A 19,146-nucleotide genomic window follows, 5' to 3' on the forward strand; every position below is an offset into this window, starting at 1 on the left:
AAGAAACCCTTAAGGAAGCCAATGTACGCCGTGGGCACCCTGTTGTAAGAAGTTGTGGGGGCCTTAATTTTATCATCAGATCTGTAAGACGGAATGTATGGGAAAGCCAGGCCTTGTAACCCCTAGCGGACATCTGTTAAACACAAACACAGTTGCCTGGTGACCAGGGGAAATCTGCCAGCAGCCCATCAAGGTGGCCTGACGGGTTTGGTTCTGCAGAGAATGTACTTTCTGTGGTCCTCTTAGACCGGGCCACGGGGCTCCCTTTTCCAGGACCACGGGCTTCGGAGGCGCCTGCAGCCAACGGCCTGCCCGCCAGCGAGCGAGCAGCGAGCGAGCAGCCCTCGAGGCCGTGAGGCCCTGCAGGCCGCGGCCGTTCGAAGCCTAGAACGCGGCGGGGGTGGGGCCTGGCGGACACCCGGCACTGGTCATTCCCGGTCCGGTCGGGACGGTCGGAGGACCGGGGAGGGGTGTGAGGGACGGCGAGAGGCGGGGTGGGGGAGAGACCTGGAGGCTGAGGCCGGGACCAGCCATGGAGCTGTACCTCAGCGCCTGCTCCAAGGCCGCCAACGTCGCCGCCGCCAAGACAGCCGCCAGCAGCCTGGCCGCAGACAGCCAGCAGTGTGGAGATGTGAGTGTCCGCTGGGCTGGAGGCGTCCTCGTCCTGTGCTGGGGGGCCCAGGGCCTGCAGGGGCGGAGGCAGGGCCCACCCCAGACGCCGGAGCTGCCCGCCAACCGTCCAGCTTGGGGCGCCCTCTAGGCTCGCGCCTGCGGTGCTGGCTCCGGCCGTGCTTGGCCGCCACTGGCTGAGGCAGCGCCCGTGGAGAGCCGGTGACCTGGGAGTTGGAGTCCTACAGGGTGTCCGACGGGGCGAGCCGCTTCTACCTTGCTTGTATGGTTGTTTAGTCGGTTACTTGCTTTGGCGTGGGAACAAAAGATGACACAACTGTCCTGTTGCATCCCACAGGGTACACACAAAACCCACTTTCCCGGAGTGGGAGCGGCGCAGCTGCTGGATCTGCCTCTTGGGGTCAAGCTGCCTATGATCCCTGGAAGTGACACTGTGTTCTTTACTACCAATATAAGTGAGAAGGTAAACCAAGTTCTAATTTCCTTACATTAGGTTTCTTTCTTTCTTTCTTTCTTTTTTTTTTTTACTTGCTCTGAAATCCAGAGGCTATGGCATAATGTGTTATAAGTGAATTTGCGTTATTTTTGGCAGGGGGAAAAAAAATAACCAAACCCATTGGGAAGGATGTGTAAAAAGAAATTACCTCTGATGTGATGTGAGTGTGAGCAGAACCATAGACCAAAGTCCAGATTCTTGGTCTCAGTTTAGCACCTGTTGAAGCATATCAACATTTTTGAATCATAAACCGTATATGCCTATTTAATGACTTTTGATTTACTTAACAAATATTTTTGAGAGGTGAACTGCTGTCATTGTTGAATGGTAATTTACTTTTGCCTTAATTTTAACCATTAGTAACTGGGACTAAACTCAGTTGGCAAAATACTTTTTATTATTTTGTTTTGAAAAACTTCTATTTAATTTTATAAGGGTTTATATGGTGAGTACTTTAATTTCACCTAAAATGAAGGAGGTTTCACATGTGTAAGGATTTAACCTTTCTTGGAAGACTTTTCTTCAAAGCCAGCCTCAGGCCCCAGGTCGATGCCTTTTTGACTCCTCTATGCATTGCCATGCCCCAGGCACCTGTGTCCATCTTTCCCCAAGTCCTGGCACACTCTTTCTTCTCCCTAATCTATGAATCTGAGCTAATCTTTATTTAAAATTCACATAGTCTCTGATTTGTGTGGTCTTACTTAACACTTGGTCACAACTGTTTGGAATTTAATTTTCCACAAACTTATAATGTTTTTCACATTTAACGATACCTATTCCAAGACCTTGTCTAAGCTAGGGAATGCTGAAGCATGCGTAGTATAATTTGTTCAATGGATACTTTGATCAATATTTTAAAAAGTTAAGAAATTCTGTTTATGATGTCATCAGGGATAAGAAGACCAAGTTTGATACTGGCCTCATGTTTCAGTGAATTCACAATGTTATAACAAAGCACCATTGAATGAGTGGCTTTAAAATGACAAAATCTGGTTTACATTTAGTCTGAAGGCTTGAAGTATGAGATACAGGTCCCAACATGACCGAATTTTAGCGAGGGCCTTCTGCTGGCTTCTCATTGTGACTTCTCACAAAGGAAAAGGCACGAGAGAGTTCTGAGGCCTCTTCAAGAGCGTTAGTGCCATTCGTTAGGGTCTACTCCCACGATGTCTCTGAAGGCCCTACCTGCTAATGCAGTCACCTAAGAGGACACAACAGAGACATTAAAACTTTGATGAGATTCAGTCACTCTAGAACTAGTAAACATGGTTTCTTAACGTTTTTTTCGAAACTAGATATATTTGAAATACACATATTTGAAAACCAATCTACTGTATAGAATAAGCTCACTAAAAACATGTCAACTTCATGAAATTTGAGCCACATTTCACAAACTTGCTTTGCCAATATGTGTTTGAAATTTATTATATTGCTAGTGATATAATTCATTCTTAGGGTATACTTTTCTCTGTTTTTTGTCTCTTCTTCAAATATATATTATGATTTTCTTTAATGACTATTGTTTCTTTTTCTTATTTTTTAAAAAAGATTTACTCATTTTTATTAGCAAGTCAGATATACAGAGAGGAGGAGAGACAGAGAGGAAGATCTTCCGTCCGATGATTCACTCCCCAAGTGACCGGGCGTGCAAGGCGAGGACTTTAGCCATTACGCTGTCGCGCTGGACCCTGACTATTGTTTCTTAATGATAAACGTTTGGAGAGGTAAATGTGTTCACTCTGATTTGAACATTATCCAAAGCATACATGTATTGAGACTTCATATGGTACCTCATAAATATGTACATGTTTTAAAATCTATTAAAACTATGTAATGGGCCCTGTGTGGTAGCCTAGCGTTTAAAGTCCTCACCTTGCAGGCACCAGGATCCCATATAGGCACCAGCTCTAATCCCAGCACACCGACTTCCCATCCAGCTCTCTGCTTGTGGTCTGGTAAAGGAGGGGCAGTCTAGAATGGGCCAAAGCCTTGGGACTCTGCCCCTGTGTGGCAGACCCTTAAGAGGCTCTGGGCTCCTGGCTTTGGATTGGCTCAGCTCTAGCCACTATAAACTCATAGCAAAAAATGTCTTTGGTCATGTTTTAATTAATAAAGGAGATTGAATAACTCAGCTCTTTTTTAAAAAATTATTTTATAATACAATTCTATAGGCTCTGGAACTTTCCTTCCTTCTACCTCAAATCCCCTCCCTCCCACTTATTCCCCCCACATATTATTACAATAGTATAATCCTTCATAAACACTCATAAATCTGACATTCTACTATTTAAGTGTATCCTAACATCATAGGTATGGACAATGTCAGAGTCCAGCAGCCTATTGTCAAGGTGCATTTATCAGTTTCATTGATTTGGAAGTAGAGATGCACACTTCATTGCATTCTCACCTCTGGTTATGATAGTTTCTATTACACAGTTACCATACATCCCCATAAATGAAAAGCCACAAAACAGAATCAACTGCAGGAAGGAAAATAGGAAATCCACAACATGCAGTTAAATGACATGCTACTGAATCACCAATATATCGCTGAAAAAAATAAAAAAGAAAATAAAAACCCTCTTGAAGAAAGCATTGCCACTGTATGCCCTGTATGTGTCACTAATGAAATTAACACAAAAAAACTTCTTTGAAGAAATGAAAATAAAACCAAAAATATTAGAACCCATGAGATGTAGCAAAAACAGTACTCAAAGGATCATTTATAATTATATCTCCCATCCATTGCACCTCAGGTTTTGGAGTGAAATGATTTGTCAGGTGTAATCTTGATTGCAATTTTCTGCTCTTTATGTGGGTCATGATACTGTTGGCATAGACAATGGTATAAAATTTAAAATTCTGCTGCCTAGGTATATTTAGAATTTCATGGAAGGGTCTACTTTTATTCAGTTGTAGAGATGCATTCTGTTGAATTTCTTTAGTCCCTGGTACTATGGTCCCCATTGCAGTCTCTGAGCTTACAAGGGAATGCTTGTTTACCTTAATTTTTGCTTTGCATTTTCATTGGAAGTTATCTTATATCAGAGCAAACGTGATATTTGTCCTTTAGGATTGGCTCATTTCACTGATAACTCAGCTATTTTTTTAAGGCTTGTAAAAACATGACTATTTTAATTTTTCTTCTTTTAATGTTAAAGACTATTACATAAGATTCCAGGAGATCTTTTATCTATACATATGTCTGTATGTATAATATATTTATATTCTATAAAGAACCTACATTCTTTAAAGTTGTTGCCTTAATGTGTTGAACTGTATAATATTAAAATTTGGATTTTCTTTTTTTTTTTTAGCATTTTCTTTTTTTTATTGTTATTAACATTGTATTATGTGATACAGTTTTATAGGCACTGGGGATTCCCCTCACCCCTCCCATACCCCTCCCCCCATAGTGGATTCCTCCACCTTGCTGCATAACCACAGTTCAAGTTCAGTTGAGATTCTTTCATTGCAAGCATATACCTAGCATAATTATTCCAAGAAAAATGGTTTTAACTCAAAATCTTTAACATCCAAGATTTGTTTTTGTTGTTTTCACAAACTGTAGTGCTAGATTTTATTTCCTTCAATTTCACACAATTGAAATAAAATAATATCCTTTCATCTTTTCACTGTGATGCATTGAGCTGAGAGAGGGGGAAGGGAAGAAGAGAATCCTAACTTCAGGATTATATTTGGATTATATCTTAATCCAAATTATATTCTATTCCCTGTTATTCTTTGTTTGCTATGTTGTCTGTTTTTGAGTCAGGGACTGATTGGGATAAGAAGAGGAACCAATTAAGTGAGTTTAGCTCTTCAGAATAATTACTGTAGATGGAGGAATAAGTGGAAGGGAAATGTAATTAAACTTGCTCAACTTAAATCTGTGGATTTTTTTCACACATTCCTTTCTTATGTTTTATTTTTGATAAGCATTTTAGTCATTTCAGTAGATTTTAAAAGAAGTATACTTATTTTACATTTATAATGTTTGTGAATCTGTTTGCAGCTTTTTCGACCTTCTTATGGTTTTAACCTGAGTGATCCTTATTGCCGATTATTGGAAAACCAATATAAAAGTCTCCATGATCCACATTTAAGAGCATACTACAAACGCAAAGATATCTTAAGGAGATTAAAGAAAGGTGGCTACATCACCAGCAATAATAAAGTGAGTTATTGTTTTAGAGCAACAGAAATCTTCAAAACTGTGTATATAGATTTACTTCTATACATCACTTGTGGGTCTGCCTCATCTTTAACTTGCTTGTGAGAAATTACTTAAAGGAAATGACTAACAATGATCACTTCCATAAATTTCTCAGTATTTTAGTAAGAAGAAATCAGAAAACAGTCATTTCTAAATGAAATTACTGCATTCTCCTTCTCTTTAATACTTGAAGGTTATTGAAAAGTAATTTGAACAGGTAAAGTTATATTAATTTTCTATTGTTTCATGGTCTTCTTTGCCTATCTTTAATGTTACTGTATACTTGTCAATGAGTATTTTCCATCCACTTTTCTTAAAAGCTTGAGATCAGATAGAAACCCAGGAAAATTTTAGTCTGTTAGAATTCAGTAGAAAATTCTAAGGTAGAATGTTATCAAATTTACAATCACAATTAGAATATGAATTAGTGCATGAATAACTCCATATGTTTATACGTAATTTTGTTTACACATTACAGAACAATGCTATGTAATATTAAGTAATGTTTTTGAGCAGAAAAAAAAATTTATTAACAAATAGAGATGTATGTTACAAAGTTGTTCGCAATATATTATTCTTTACTCCAAAATTGTATCAAATGGCATTTATTTACTGCTTCTCCTCTATAAAGTAGTTGCTATAATTTTTAAATATTTATGCTTTTGATTTTAGATTGTGTGTACACTGAGGGAATTGAATAAGTACAGACAATATCTTACCAGTTTAAAATTAGACTTTGAAAGAAACTACATTAGAGAACAAGTAAGTTAAATGTTTAATTTTTTCTTTACATATAGTTTGGAATAAGAAGTTTCTAAAGTGACAACAATATTCTTAAACAGGCACCAGAACAGTTTGAACACTATGAATATTTGTTGTGCCCTAGAAGTGATTCAACAATCAGGAACATGCTGTGCTTGTACTCACATACATGCATTTATATTCATGTAGAAAAAAAATGTTAGCGTTGAATTGGAATGACTGACTGAAGAGAATGGTTATAGGCAGTGACTTTCTTTCAGTTTTGAACTCAACTTTGTAGTGTATATGTATGTGAGCAAATTTATTTAAAGAATATTTTGTTTTAATTTTTATTTGAATGGAAGAGCCAACAGAGAGAGGGAGAAAGACATAGCCAAAGAGCTATCTTCTGTCATGGTTTAATTCTCAATTGACCACAACAGCCAGGTGTGGGCCAGGATGAAGCCAGTAGCTAGAAACACCACTGTAATTATCCATAAAGGTAGCAAGAGCTCAAGTAGTTGGGCCATCTTTTCTTGCTTTCACAGTCACCTAGCAGAAAAGTCAATTGGACATGCACTGTGACATAGAATACTAGAATTTAAGGGGGACTTAACTAGCTGTGCTACTACACTGGTCCTGAATATTTGTTTTAGAGTAGAATAGTGAGCCAAAGTTTAAAAAGGAGTGTGTGTGTGCGTGCTTGCATATGCACTTTATTTTTAATAATTGAGGGGTTTTTTGCCACATATCTTCTCTGTGCCTATTTCTGTACTTCCTCCAGATTTTCATTTTTTAAAGAATGGATATACAATTAAAATTAAATACCTCTTATCTAAAAAATGATAAATATCTTTTTAAAATTAGCTCCCCAGGTCTTTAGTGAATACAAAACAAACTTAAATGCAGTACAACAGAATCAATGTAAAATATGGTAATTCTAGTGGTATTTATTTCTAGGAAATGTAAAATATACACACATATATTTATAATTCATACTTTTTAAAACAGAAAATGCTTGCAAAGCAGCTACACAGACTACAGGAAACTCCAATCCCTGGGTGTTCTGGTGTTACACACTTCCAAAATTGGTTCTTACAAGGAGGCACCCAATCTGTTAAGGACCGGGAGCGTTTAATAAGGCACAGGTAAAATTTACATTATTGCATATTTTATATATCTGTTGTGGACTGTAAGAATCTTGGAGAAAATTGAATGCAAGACACTTTTTAAAGTAGTGGGAAGTATCCCTCAGTTTGAAGGGAAAAGAAGTACAGGAAATGGGAATCTTGGTGCCAGGTTTGTGAGGGGGAATTTCTCCTGAGATGTCAGTATTGTTGAGAGGTAAGCAAAACATTTTGAACACATTTATTTGTTGGTTTGTTTATGTAAAAAAGAAAATAAATCAGTAAGAGAGAGGAGCGAGAGAGAGAGAAAGGACAGATTGAGAGAGATCATCCATCTTCTGGTTCACTCCTTAAATGGCTGGACTGTGATTTTGTGGCTAACTAGGGCTTAAAGATCCCTATTTCAGGCTCTTGCCTGTTAAATGGGAAAGTATTCTAAGTACAGACACAAATATTACAAAGTGATGAAGTTTATAGAAAAGGTGAGGTAAACCACTCAACATTTCTACCCAAACGTGAATTAACTATCTAATATGCGTAGGTGTAACAGAGTCACTGTGTTGAGGACTTTAGAGTTGTTTTTGGTGAATCTAATAGTCAGGTCTGATATTTAGTGAGATGCCTTCCTGTTAATCATTGATGTCCTTTAATTTCTAAAACTCCTTGTATACCTGGTCTGGAGTTTGAACTTCAAGTAGTTGACCTGAAGTCATCTTGGTGACTTCCTTCTGCACCAAGAGTGCTGCAACAGCAATAGCTCTTAAGCACGTGGGCCACCCTGCACCCTATGCATTAGGCTGTTTAGAAAAATAGCCACTGGTCATGGAAGTATATTTTTGAGTCAGTACATCCTCTTGTTGCTCTGTTATAACAAAGTGAATGAGTTTTTCAGGTTATAGATCCCTATGACCATAGCTTCTGTTAATAGCACTTCAGTCTTTTGGAAAAGATGTTTGTAAAGTAAGTCTTTCAGAAGTCTTTGAAGACTCATAGAAAGGTTTGGATATGTATGCAAATCCTGGAATCAATATTCTAAAAAATCCTGCCATTCCCAGAAATGTTCTTAAGAGTCTTTTTCATCTGTGTTGACCCTATATATATATTGTAGCTTCCTCTGTCTTGAGTGAAAGACTGCACTCTGAGTCAGAATAAAACTTAGATAATTTACCTCTTGTTTAAAAGTTGGAGCTTTTGTTGGGGAATTCTGCATCCTCCTTTCTTAGATTCTGGTTTAAGGTGATGTAGAGCCCATCCTTTAGGTAAGGGTTTAGTATAAAAGGATGGATTGCAATAACTGCCTCATTAGTACTTTGAAATTCTGAACCATCCTGTATTCTCCATTTGGTTCCAACACGAGCATGATTGGAGTATTATTGTGAAACTGACAAGGAATCACGGTCCATGTCTGAGAAACCTAGACTTCGTCTAGGGTCGAAGTCCCTATCTGGCTTCTGGTTCTACTGGATATTGATGTCGATGCAGAAATTCAGTCTTATTAAGTAGATGTAAACTATCCAAATATTACCTGATCCCAAATTTGTGTATCTATCTTTTATTTCAGTAGGAACATTGTCTAAACTTGTGTCAGTCTTAGTACTTACTAACATCATAACAAATAACTTACATTTAGAAAAAATAAACTTTAAGAAAGCACTTTAGATTGATAATAAATGTCTTCCAAGTAACAGAGAGTTAGATGTTCAGACATAACTGACTAATGAAAGATAACAATATCCTCTACTTAACCATAAAACAAAGTAAACCTGTGAGAGCAAGATTTACCATTCATTCTAATGCTGTGAGAACATAGGTCCTGCATGGGGTGTTAGTGCACAGTGACTCCTGTTGTTAATTTAACAAAGTAGGACTCTTGTATATGACATCAGTGATCACCATAGGCTCTTGATATCAAGAGGTCTAGGACTTGGAAGCCTTTTGAATCCGTAAACGTCATGGGTTTTTAGCAAGATCACGAGCCAAGTGAAAGTTCTTTCCTCCTCTTTGATGTCTGCTTTTTGTTATTGGAGATGGACCACAGAGAGTCACACTTTTCACACCAATGCCCTGGCATTCCTCCCTGGTGCTGGTCTTCTAATGAGCTTGTAAAAGAGACTGGCTACATTGTACCATCTCCAGAACCAAGGAGAGTGAAGGTATCTTTTGGGGAAGGGATCACTTGACAAACAGGTGGACAAAAAGAATTACGTAAGGTGATGGTTGACTTTTGCTTACCTGCCTTACCCCATATTAGGGCCAAGGCAGAGCCTAGAGCCAGAAACATCTTCCAGGTTTTCCGCTATGGGTGCAGCAGCCCAAGGACTTGGGCTGACTTTGGCTGTTTTCCCACATGCATTATCAGGGACATGGGTCAGAAGTGGAGCATCTGGGAATCAGACTGGGACATATATGTGATACTAGCATTGCAGGCAGTATAACCCAATAAGGCACAATTCTGGATCCTGAAATCTTTGTTAGGGGAGGGAGAGTATTTCTAGTACATGAATAATCAGTATCAACAATTTTAAAGATTGAAAACATTAAAAAAAGTCATTAAAATTTTAAAAATTAAGAAAATTTAATGTCTTTATTTCATGCCACTGTAAGTATACATTGTCTCTAAAAATTGTGAGCTCATTTAGACATTACCAAACGTTTGTCATTCCATTGCCAAGTCCACTTTTTAGATAGTGATGGCATATTGCATTTGTTTCCTTCTCTACTTGTAAAAGGTTGTACTCCACTGTATAACTTTCACACTCCATGGTTTTATTTCACAGTACTGCCTTAAGGTAGTGATACACCAGAAAGCAAGACAATAGATAGGAGAATGTTTTAATAATAAAGAGGAAATTGGTGGGGGGAGGAGAACTGGGGAGGGTGGGAAGGGAAATCCCTGAGCCTGTGGAACTGTATCATAATACAAATAAATATGAAATTTATGGATCCGGCATGGTAGCCTAGCAGCTAAACTCCTCGCTTTGTACACTTGAGATCCCATGTGGATGCCGGTCATAATGTGACAGTCTCGCTTCTTGTTCAGCTCCCTGATTTGTGGCTTGGGAAGGCAGTTGAGGATGGCCCAAAGCCGTGGGTCCTTGTGCCTGCATGGGGAACCCTGAGGAAGCTCCTGGCTCCTGGCTTCGGATTGGTGCAGCATCTCTGGCTGTTGCGGCCACTTGGGGAGTGAATTAGTGGATGCAAGATCTTCCTCTCTGTCTCTCCTCCTCTCTGTATATTTGAGTTTCCAATAAAACAAATTTGGAAAATAAAGAAGCAGAACTAAAGCAGAAATATTTTTTTAAAAGTAGAATTTATAAGAGGCTCGGTACTTCTTTTTTCCTAGAAAAATCCAAATGTACAGGTTATTTTTGTCATTTTTTGAAACCACTGCTTTGGTTATTTTAGCCTTCTCTTTAAATTCATACAAAATTATTAATAGTATTCAAAATTATTTCAATCAGTATTTTCCTTGTTTTGCCATTGTGTACATGTGCTGATATTCAGACAGTGAAATACTTTAAAATGAGTAAATAGTTATGAATCCAATTGATTCAAATCCATGAGCATCATTGCACAAATTTCTGTAGAAAATTTTCTGAGAAAAACTGTAGTATTTCTCTTAATTGAGAAGAGAAACTGTAAGCAAGACAATAGTTTGAGATTATCACAGCAGTTGACGCCGTAATAAAGGAAACGGCCAGTTCATTTTCAGTAACATTTGCACTTTTGCTTAGATACCTGGACATGATAAGTAGGGAATTAGAACAACGTGAACGCACAGCAGAAGAACAGCGCCTACTCCGCATGGATAGAGAAGAAAGACAACAGCGGGAACATGCCAGAAGGAAGCTTAACCTCCGCAGAAAAATTGAAGAGGTGTGAGAAAATTAAATGTGAAATAGAGAAATAAATAACTGTACATTATGCTGTTTGAAGTCATTGTGGCTGTAAATAGTTTTCCAATAAACATGATCACATGAGTAACATGTAATTTGCTTTTTCAGATTGTTACATAAACTAAGGAGGCAGATGCTGCATACTAATTATGCAGATACCACATAGGATATGTATAATCCAAGGTGTACATATGATACGTATAATTACAGATACCACCTGTGATATGTATAATCCAATGTATGTGTTTGAGAAAGTTACAAAACACTAACTCAATTATAAACTTCAGTGTAGAAAAGAAAGTTTTATTTGGCCCCAGTAAAAAGTAATCATACTGTATTCCTATTCCTAACAGGAGTTCAATAACAAAAGATCATCTATTTGATTTTTTAAAAAAATTTTTGTTAAGCCACTATATGGCTTTCATTGTGTTGATCTCATTTCTGTCATACTCTTGTCTAATGTGTCTGCTACACTCACAAAATACTAAAATATAATGAAAGGAATAATAATTACAGTAACATTGTGCTGTTTAGGAATGGAAGACAAAGGAGATGCTGCTTCTGACACGAATTGAAGAAGATGTTAAAAGGGAACAGAGAATAGAAGAACAACGACGAAAAAACAGAGAAGAGAGTGACAGAAAGGTAGAGTGAACTTTGTCCCGTAACTCTGGGAAGTTTGAAGAGAAGTTTTGCCGAGGTTGCTTTTTCAAAGTAAAAAAACCACTCCTGAGGTGACTGTGTAGCATCTATTCCAAATGATATATTCATTTAAAAAACCTGAAATTCTGAACACACTAACTGCATTTTTCCATGACACAGTAATTAATAACTGTAGTGTTGTTTCATATAACTACTTTGGGATTTATCATCACATCATATGCTGCAATTCCTTTAAAAATCAAATCATCAATTTAAGTGCTTTTTCGAGTTCAGCAGAATTCCACACTTCTTAATAGTTTGAGGGAATTATTTTCCTCTTATATATTTAGTAGAGTGTTGTTAGGTCCTGTACTTTCCTTTGACAGGAGACTTTTAATTATTGCTTCAGACTGGCTATTTGTTTGGGGGTTCGTTGATTTGACCTTAACTAGGCTCTCTCACTTCATTTCTTCATTTCTTCTTTTTCTCTTCACACACACACACACATCCAATAATCTATTATTTCAGAGTTTTCCAACTTAGTAAATATCTATTTGTTCATAGTAGTCCCTTGTTATTCTTTTGATAGATAATACCTAACTCCTGTCTACTTGCTGCTTGCTTACTGATTGTCTTAATTGTTTGCTGTTCATTTCTGCTTCTATTAATATTTATTTTTATGGTCTTTTAAAAATATCTGATTATATTATTGGAAATGTAGATTTACAGAGAGATGGAGAGATAGGAAGATCTTCTGTCACTGGTTCGCTCTTCAAATGGCTGCAACATTTGGAGCTGAGCTGATCTGAAGCCAGAAGCCAGGAACTTCCCATATGGGTGCAGAGTTCCAAGGCTTTGGGCCATCCTCCAGTACTTTTCCCAGGCCATAAGCAGGGAGCCAGATGGAAAATAGAGCAGCCAGGATACAAACTGTGCCCTTATAGGATCTTGGGGTAGAGCAAGGTGGAGAATTAGTCATTTGAGCCATCACTCCCTGTTCTATTTTCGTTTTCAAAATTATTTCTCATGATAAAACAAGTAGACTCTCCCTTTCAGGATTTTTCTCTGTTGGTTTTGTTCTGCTATGTATTTTTGAACTTTTATGTCTTGTTCTAATGCAGAACTCTCTTTAGGATTTCTTGTGGGGTTGGTATGGCAAATGATCAATTTCCTCAGTTTTTGTTTGTCCGAGAAATACTGTGTAGGGTATAGTGCTTCTGTTGGAAGGTTCTAGTTTTGTGGATCTTGAATATATTGTGTCATCTTTTAGCCATGAACGGTTTTGTTGAAAATTGTGTTGATAATCTAATTGGTTTTCCTTTATATAAAATATGATCTTTTTCACTAAAGATTCTTTCTTGTCATGGACTTCTGACAATTTAATTATAATTTGCCCTGGAGAAAGTCTTATTTGATTGGCTCTAGTTGAAATTCTTTAAGTTTCCTATCTATGGATGCCAATTTCTCTTTCAAGACTTGCAAAGTTTGTAGCTTTATTTTGATAAATACATTAATATCGTATATTCACATGTTCAGCATGGCTTTTTCTTTCTCCTCTCCTTTAAGTATTCTTATAATATGAATCTATGTTCCATTATATTATCCTGTATATCTCTTATGCTTTCTTCATAATTTTTGATTATATCATCTTTATTTTTGTCTGATGGGTAATTTGGAAAGTTTTCTTAAGAACAGAAACTTCTATTTGGTTTATTCTGTTGCTTGAGCTTTCACTATTACCTTTTGTTTTATTGATTGACGTTTACAGCTCTGAAATGTGTGCTTGATTCTTTTAAAAATAATCTCTACCTGTTTGTTGTATTCTCATTCATATCATGCATTATTTCCCTAATTTCTTATTTCCCTAATTTCTTTCAACTATCTATATTCTCTTGCATCTGATTAAAATTCCTTAAGATGACTATTATTTTGCTATGTGTTAGGCATCCTATAATGTCTTTAAATCACAATGTATGTTTGGAAAACTGTCATGTCCTTTTGGCAGTGCTATGCTTCCTGGCTTTTTCCTTTTTTGTACATCCCCACACTGATGTCTGAACATCTGACTTAAGTTTCATCTGTACGCAGCAGCCTTTGCTGGAAAAAAAAAAGTTTTGTTTATATGATATGTGAGATTTCATTTGCGTGTTAGCTTTGGTTGTAAGTGATTCCAGAAGTGTAACTTCCAAGTGGTTTCTTCCAATGTAATAGATGTCAGTTGTATCTTTAAGTGCCACAATTCTCTAGTCAGAAGCAGTTATGGTAGGAAATAGTGACTCTGAAGGGGGTGTGGACTTAAAAACGGTATATGTCTTCAGGTCCTATAGTATTGGGTTTCAACTGCAATAGAATTTGTGTTTGCATTAGCTAAATCCTATGGCCCATGGGACACAGAGAGGATTATCCCCTTGACCCACAAACAAACCTGATGATGGTAACTTGTAGCAACCCTTGTGAGAGTGGAACTGTGAAATATGGCTAGAATCATGCCCAGATAATTTTGTGTGGCTGTTGATGATGGCAGTGTATGTATGTTTGTTTGTTTGTTTCTAGCAAAAGCCCTAGTCAAAGCATTGAAAGATTTTGAAGAATACCTTGCCCCAGTCATGTTTGGAGACTGTGCACTGGTATTCATTGGTGTGAAACAGAATGGGGATAGAACCTACCTCAGGGTGTTACTGGAACTTAGAAAGTCAAGTCACAATTTCAGAGGTACATGATGCAGTGGAGATCTTACCCTGATCACACAGAGATGATGCTGAGCATTTTTTACTGGTAGGCATGGATCTGAAGCACAGGGATGCAGGTAGTGCTTTCTCTAGGTTTTATCAGGGAGGCTGTAAATAATCCTGTAAATAATAAAGCTCCAGTATTCCCATCTCAGAGACACAGGCAGGAGTCATAGGGTATGTTTCCTATGTCCCACAGGTTGGTCACATGTTATGCTGGTGATTATGCACTGGCCTATGTAAACACGAATCAGACATATAAAGGGGTCATACAAGTATAGATGAGTATAGTTATCCCTGGGACTTACAACACTGGCATATAGTGTGATCCTTACTCAGTCCCAAAGCTGGTGGATTGGAGGTTAAGGGGATTTTGTACTAGTAGTATGTGCACAAACAGGGTGAAAGAGTAGCATTTTGGCTCTAGCTCTGGGGGTTTTGGTAGTCACAGGGCTAAGTGCCTAGACAATCTGTACCATAATATCGGAGACTTTGTGGGTGGGGAGAGGCAATCTACTTTCTAGTCTCGATTTAAACTCAGTGAAGTTTGTATGTTTCTCCTCTAGTTAAGGTTCTCTGAAATTAAGGTGAATCACAGAGCATTGCATTTGTCCTTTCCCAACAATATGCAGTTTCTCTTTCTCCTACTATATAATTCTGCCTTTCAAATGAATAAATAAAATATTTAAATATATGTGCATACATGTAATCATAGGTGATTTAGGATATAAATAAAGAAGAAAGCATATGTATTCAAACAAACAGCTTTGTTTTGGTACGTACAGAATGTTTTGTATGATTATTTATTGTTTCAGATACGCAAATAAAGACATGGTATTGTACTCTAAAAGTTGATTTGTACATTGCATCTTCATTTAATAAAATTCTATTACCAATTATATTTGTGCATAAATCTGAGTCTAAATTTCCCAAATTTCAGTTTTAGGAAATTTACAAACTGATGTGTAAGTCTAAGATTTATGTATGTTGGTTTATATTGATATAAATGATTATACAGCCATTTTTTCAAATTATTGAAAATTGAAGTATGCAGTGTAGTTTTCATTTCATGGTTATATGGTTGCATGTTCCTTTTATTACTATGTGAGATTCACTGTTCATGTGGCAGGTCAGGCCCTTCAAACATATTGTAAATATTAATTTCTAATATTTAAATTTTCAGTGCTTTTTAATGATAGTTTTCAAGTTGGCCTCTTTTTATGCACCCAGAAAACTCTGAAAATATCTTGGTTTTCTAATAGTAGCTAGATTTCTCCTGGTTTTTTGCCTGGTATCAATTTCTCTTCAAGGAGCCCTGAACAGTTTTTATGGGTACAATGCTATTCTGCTGTCTCATCTATTTTTGGTAGAGAAACTACTCCACTTAACATTTGCTTTCTGTGATACATTTTCTTTTTCTTCCTAAAAGCTTGCATAATTTTTTATCATTACTTTTGAGAAATTGCAATCCTATGTGCCTTGCTGAAATTCTTTTTGTTTTCCCATCCCCTTCATTGTGCTTTTGAGCTTCCTTAACCTTTGAGTTTATGATTAACTTGAAATATGGAGCATTTTAGTATTATTGTTATTATCAAGTGTTTCTTTTATGTCTCTCATTTCTGTAGATATACGGTTGCTATAGATGTCCTTGAAATTCTTCTTGTGTTTTTTCCTTTCAGTGTTTAGTTTTAGATTGTTTCTTTTGTTGAATTCATTTTAGTAAATTTCTGCAGTATCTACTGTTATTAGTATATCTATTCATTATTTTTCTTCAGATAATGGAATATCACATTTGATCATTTTTGTATACACCCTGTCGCTTGCTTACTTTATAAACATGTAGAATGCAATTGTGTTAATGACAATAATGCCTTGTGCTTAATTTGTGTCATTCATAGGTTGATTGTAAGTTAGTTGAGTTACTTCTTTTTTATTTTGGATCACATTTTCTTATTTGTTTACATGCCTGTTGTTATTTTATTGGATGCCAGATGTTATGAATTTTGCTTTGTGTATTAGATATTTTTAAACTTCTATACATGTTCTTTACTTTTATTCTTGAATATTGGTGATATATTTGGAAGCAGGTTGATCATGCAGATCCCTTTTAATATTTGTTAGAATCAAAGCCTTATTCTATACGACACTGTCACTCCCACCCCTGAGCTAAGACTCGTATTTGCACTGTAATGCTTTGCAACTCCTTGTGTTTTTGCAAGGTGGTTGATGAGAATAGACATGATTTCCATTTCTAGATAGGTACTAAGCACTGTTCTCTCTAATCCTCTCGAAAGGTTCTTTCCATAGCCTTAGACATTTTCCTTACATGTATGTGTTCATCTATCTTCTTGTTAAATATTTTATAGAAGCTTCAAAGGACCTCTGAAATTCCTCCTCTATAAAGTTATCTCTTTTCTGCTATATCACATTTCAACTCAGAGATTCACAAGGAGATTCAGATTTATTATTATGCCTAATATAGTAGACAGAAGTGACCTTTTTAATTAAGTTCTCAGCAACTTTCTAATTAAAGTTTGTTGAGAACTTACTTAAACTAAATAGGGTATAAAAAGAGACCTTATATGCGCAGAAACTGAAACGAGATTCCTAAAAGTATGAAATGAGATAACTTACATCTGACTGTTAAATGTATTATTTATTGTTTATAACAAAAGGACATTTATCCCATTGCAACTTTGCATTCATTGTAACTTCACAAGTCATACAGACACACACACAACAAATCATTGTTCATTCCTGGTATGCTATCATACTTTGAATATTTGTCTTTTTAACTTATTAATAGCTCACTGATGTTAACCAATGTATCTCCTTTAATAATTTAGAAGCAAGCCCTTCTCGAGAGAAAAATGGCTTATCATTTACAAAAAATGCAAGATACTGGTTTTAAAGAAGATGATGTGGGAAAAGGTGTATACGATTATAGAGGACAAGATGGACCACTTGGTGAATGTAAGAGTACTGAAGGATAATGTAGCTAAGTAGGAAATTGTTATTGATGTAGAATTCTCTTTGTAATATTGCGAGTGCTTAAACTGGCTACCTAGTGTGTGCAAATGTTATTTCTAGCCTTTCCTGCATTGCATCCCAGGTTCAAAATTAGATATTTATGTAAAGATTATAACGGATTAAATAACCGTATTAGGTTACAGACAAGATTGCTTACCTTGCAGTTTTAGTCAAAATTGCTATACATAAAATAATGTATGTTTTATAGTGAAACCATAAATATGTACATATAATTAATTTGCTGTTATATACCAACTTGAGGCTTTACATATGGTGTGAAACTGTCAGAAAAGGTAGTATCGCAGATGGACAGTTAAGGAGAGGTTAGTTCACTTGTTGGAACACCCAAATGCCATTTCAGAGTACCTGAACTCAAAACCCGGCTCCATTCCTGGTACAGCATCTTGTCAATACTCACTGCTAGTAGGCAGCAGGCAATAGGTCAGGTAGTTGAAACCCTTCTACCGTCATGGGAGACCTGGCTCCTCACTTCGATCATGGGCTGTTATTTGGAAAGTGAATCAAGAAATTAGAACCCGCTCCCTTTCTCTCTCTCCTACACAAAATCAATATATTTTTAAAAATAATATTGTGAAATTATTTTCATACTTAGTCTAATTAGCATGTTCTCTATTTTAGTTGCCTTTGTATGTGATGAGAAAGCTTTAGATTTAATCTGTTAGCAATTTCAAGTGTGCAAGAAGTTGTTAATTATAGTTACCATGCTATACATTAGATTCCCAGAGCTTCCTCACTCCATAATTGAAAATGTGTACCCTTTGGCCAGCATATCCTCATTCTTTTGCTCTCTTGACTCTCTTTAAACATTATTCTACATTTTGCTTTTCAAAACATGTGTTGTATAGCTCAAGTGTATATTCCTTTTATTTATCATTTAATCCTAAATAAATGCAGGAAAACTAAAACATTATTCCTTCATAAAAAAAAACCCTGTGTAATTCTAAAATAAGTAATTTCAAAATATCATTGTCATACTTTTAATTATAACCTTAAAAATACAAAGTACTTTTAGGGCACCCATTGTCAAATAAGTGCAATGATATCCATGATAGTAATTTATGGTCATCAATTAATATTAAGTAGTTAATATTAACTAAGTCTATTAAAAGACATTTTCCTAGAATTCTTCTAATACATATCCATAATCAATTTTGTTAGTTTTTCAGTAACCATAAAACTGTTATGTGAATCCATGAAATATATTAGTTGTTCGGTAAGATTGTCATATTCCACTAAATGGAAGACTCCTGTGGGTTTTGGCGTGAGGAATAGAGTGCAAGAGTAAGCAGCAAAGCAAAAAAGAGACACACACGCAGAGACATTAGAAGAAACAAATGAAGCAATCTGTGAATTGGGAGGCAGCACTTCCCCATTTCATAACTCTAAAGATCACCCTGTGAGCCACACACACTGAGGACCTTTTGCCCAGCTGAATTTAGAAACACACACTCTAATTGACTCTATCATAAAGGATATGCCGAAGTCTGAGGCACATCCAAGAGCTGGGACAATGCCTAATGGCTAATGAATCTGCAGCTCAATAGCTGTGCTATTATGCACTCATTCAGAGAGGAAATGAAATGACATGTTCCATTTGAACATGATGCAGGTTTTTTTT

The 19,146-nt window shown here is 36.6% G+C and overlaps 1 protein-coding gene across 1 annotated transcript in view; it reads left to right on the forward strand.

Moving 5' to 3' along the window:
- The first annotated feature begins 532 nt into the window (after positions 1-532).
- The window catches only part of FSIP2 (fibrous sheath interacting protein 2), a 79,901-nt gene continuing 61,287 nt past the window's right edge, over positions 533-19,146 (forward strand). Inside the window, exons 1-8 of the mRNA XM_040972007.1 lie at positions 533-631; positions 968-1,093; positions 5,142-5,303; positions 6,015-6,104; positions 7,095-7,231; positions 10,945-11,086; positions 11,641-11,751; positions 17,324-17,450. Of these exons, the coding sequence (XP_040827941.1) occupies positions 533-631; positions 968-1,093; positions 5,142-5,303; positions 6,015-6,104; positions 7,095-7,231; positions 10,945-11,086; positions 11,641-11,751; positions 17,324-17,450 (994 nt within the window). The remainder of the gene's footprint in view (positions 632-967; positions 1,094-5,141; positions 5,304-6,014; positions 6,105-7,094; positions 7,232-10,944; positions 11,087-11,640; positions 11,752-17,323; positions 17,451-19,146) is intronic.

Source organism: Ochotona curzoniae, unplaced genomic scaffold (genome assembly GCF_017591425.1).
Source record: "Ochotona curzoniae isolate NIBS_2020 unplaced genomic scaffold, NIBS_Ocur_1.0 contig_2210, whole genome shotgun sequence".
Taxonomy (NCBI): domain Eukaryota; kingdom Metazoa; phylum Chordata; class Mammalia; order Lagomorpha; family Ochotonidae; genus Ochotona; species Ochotona curzoniae.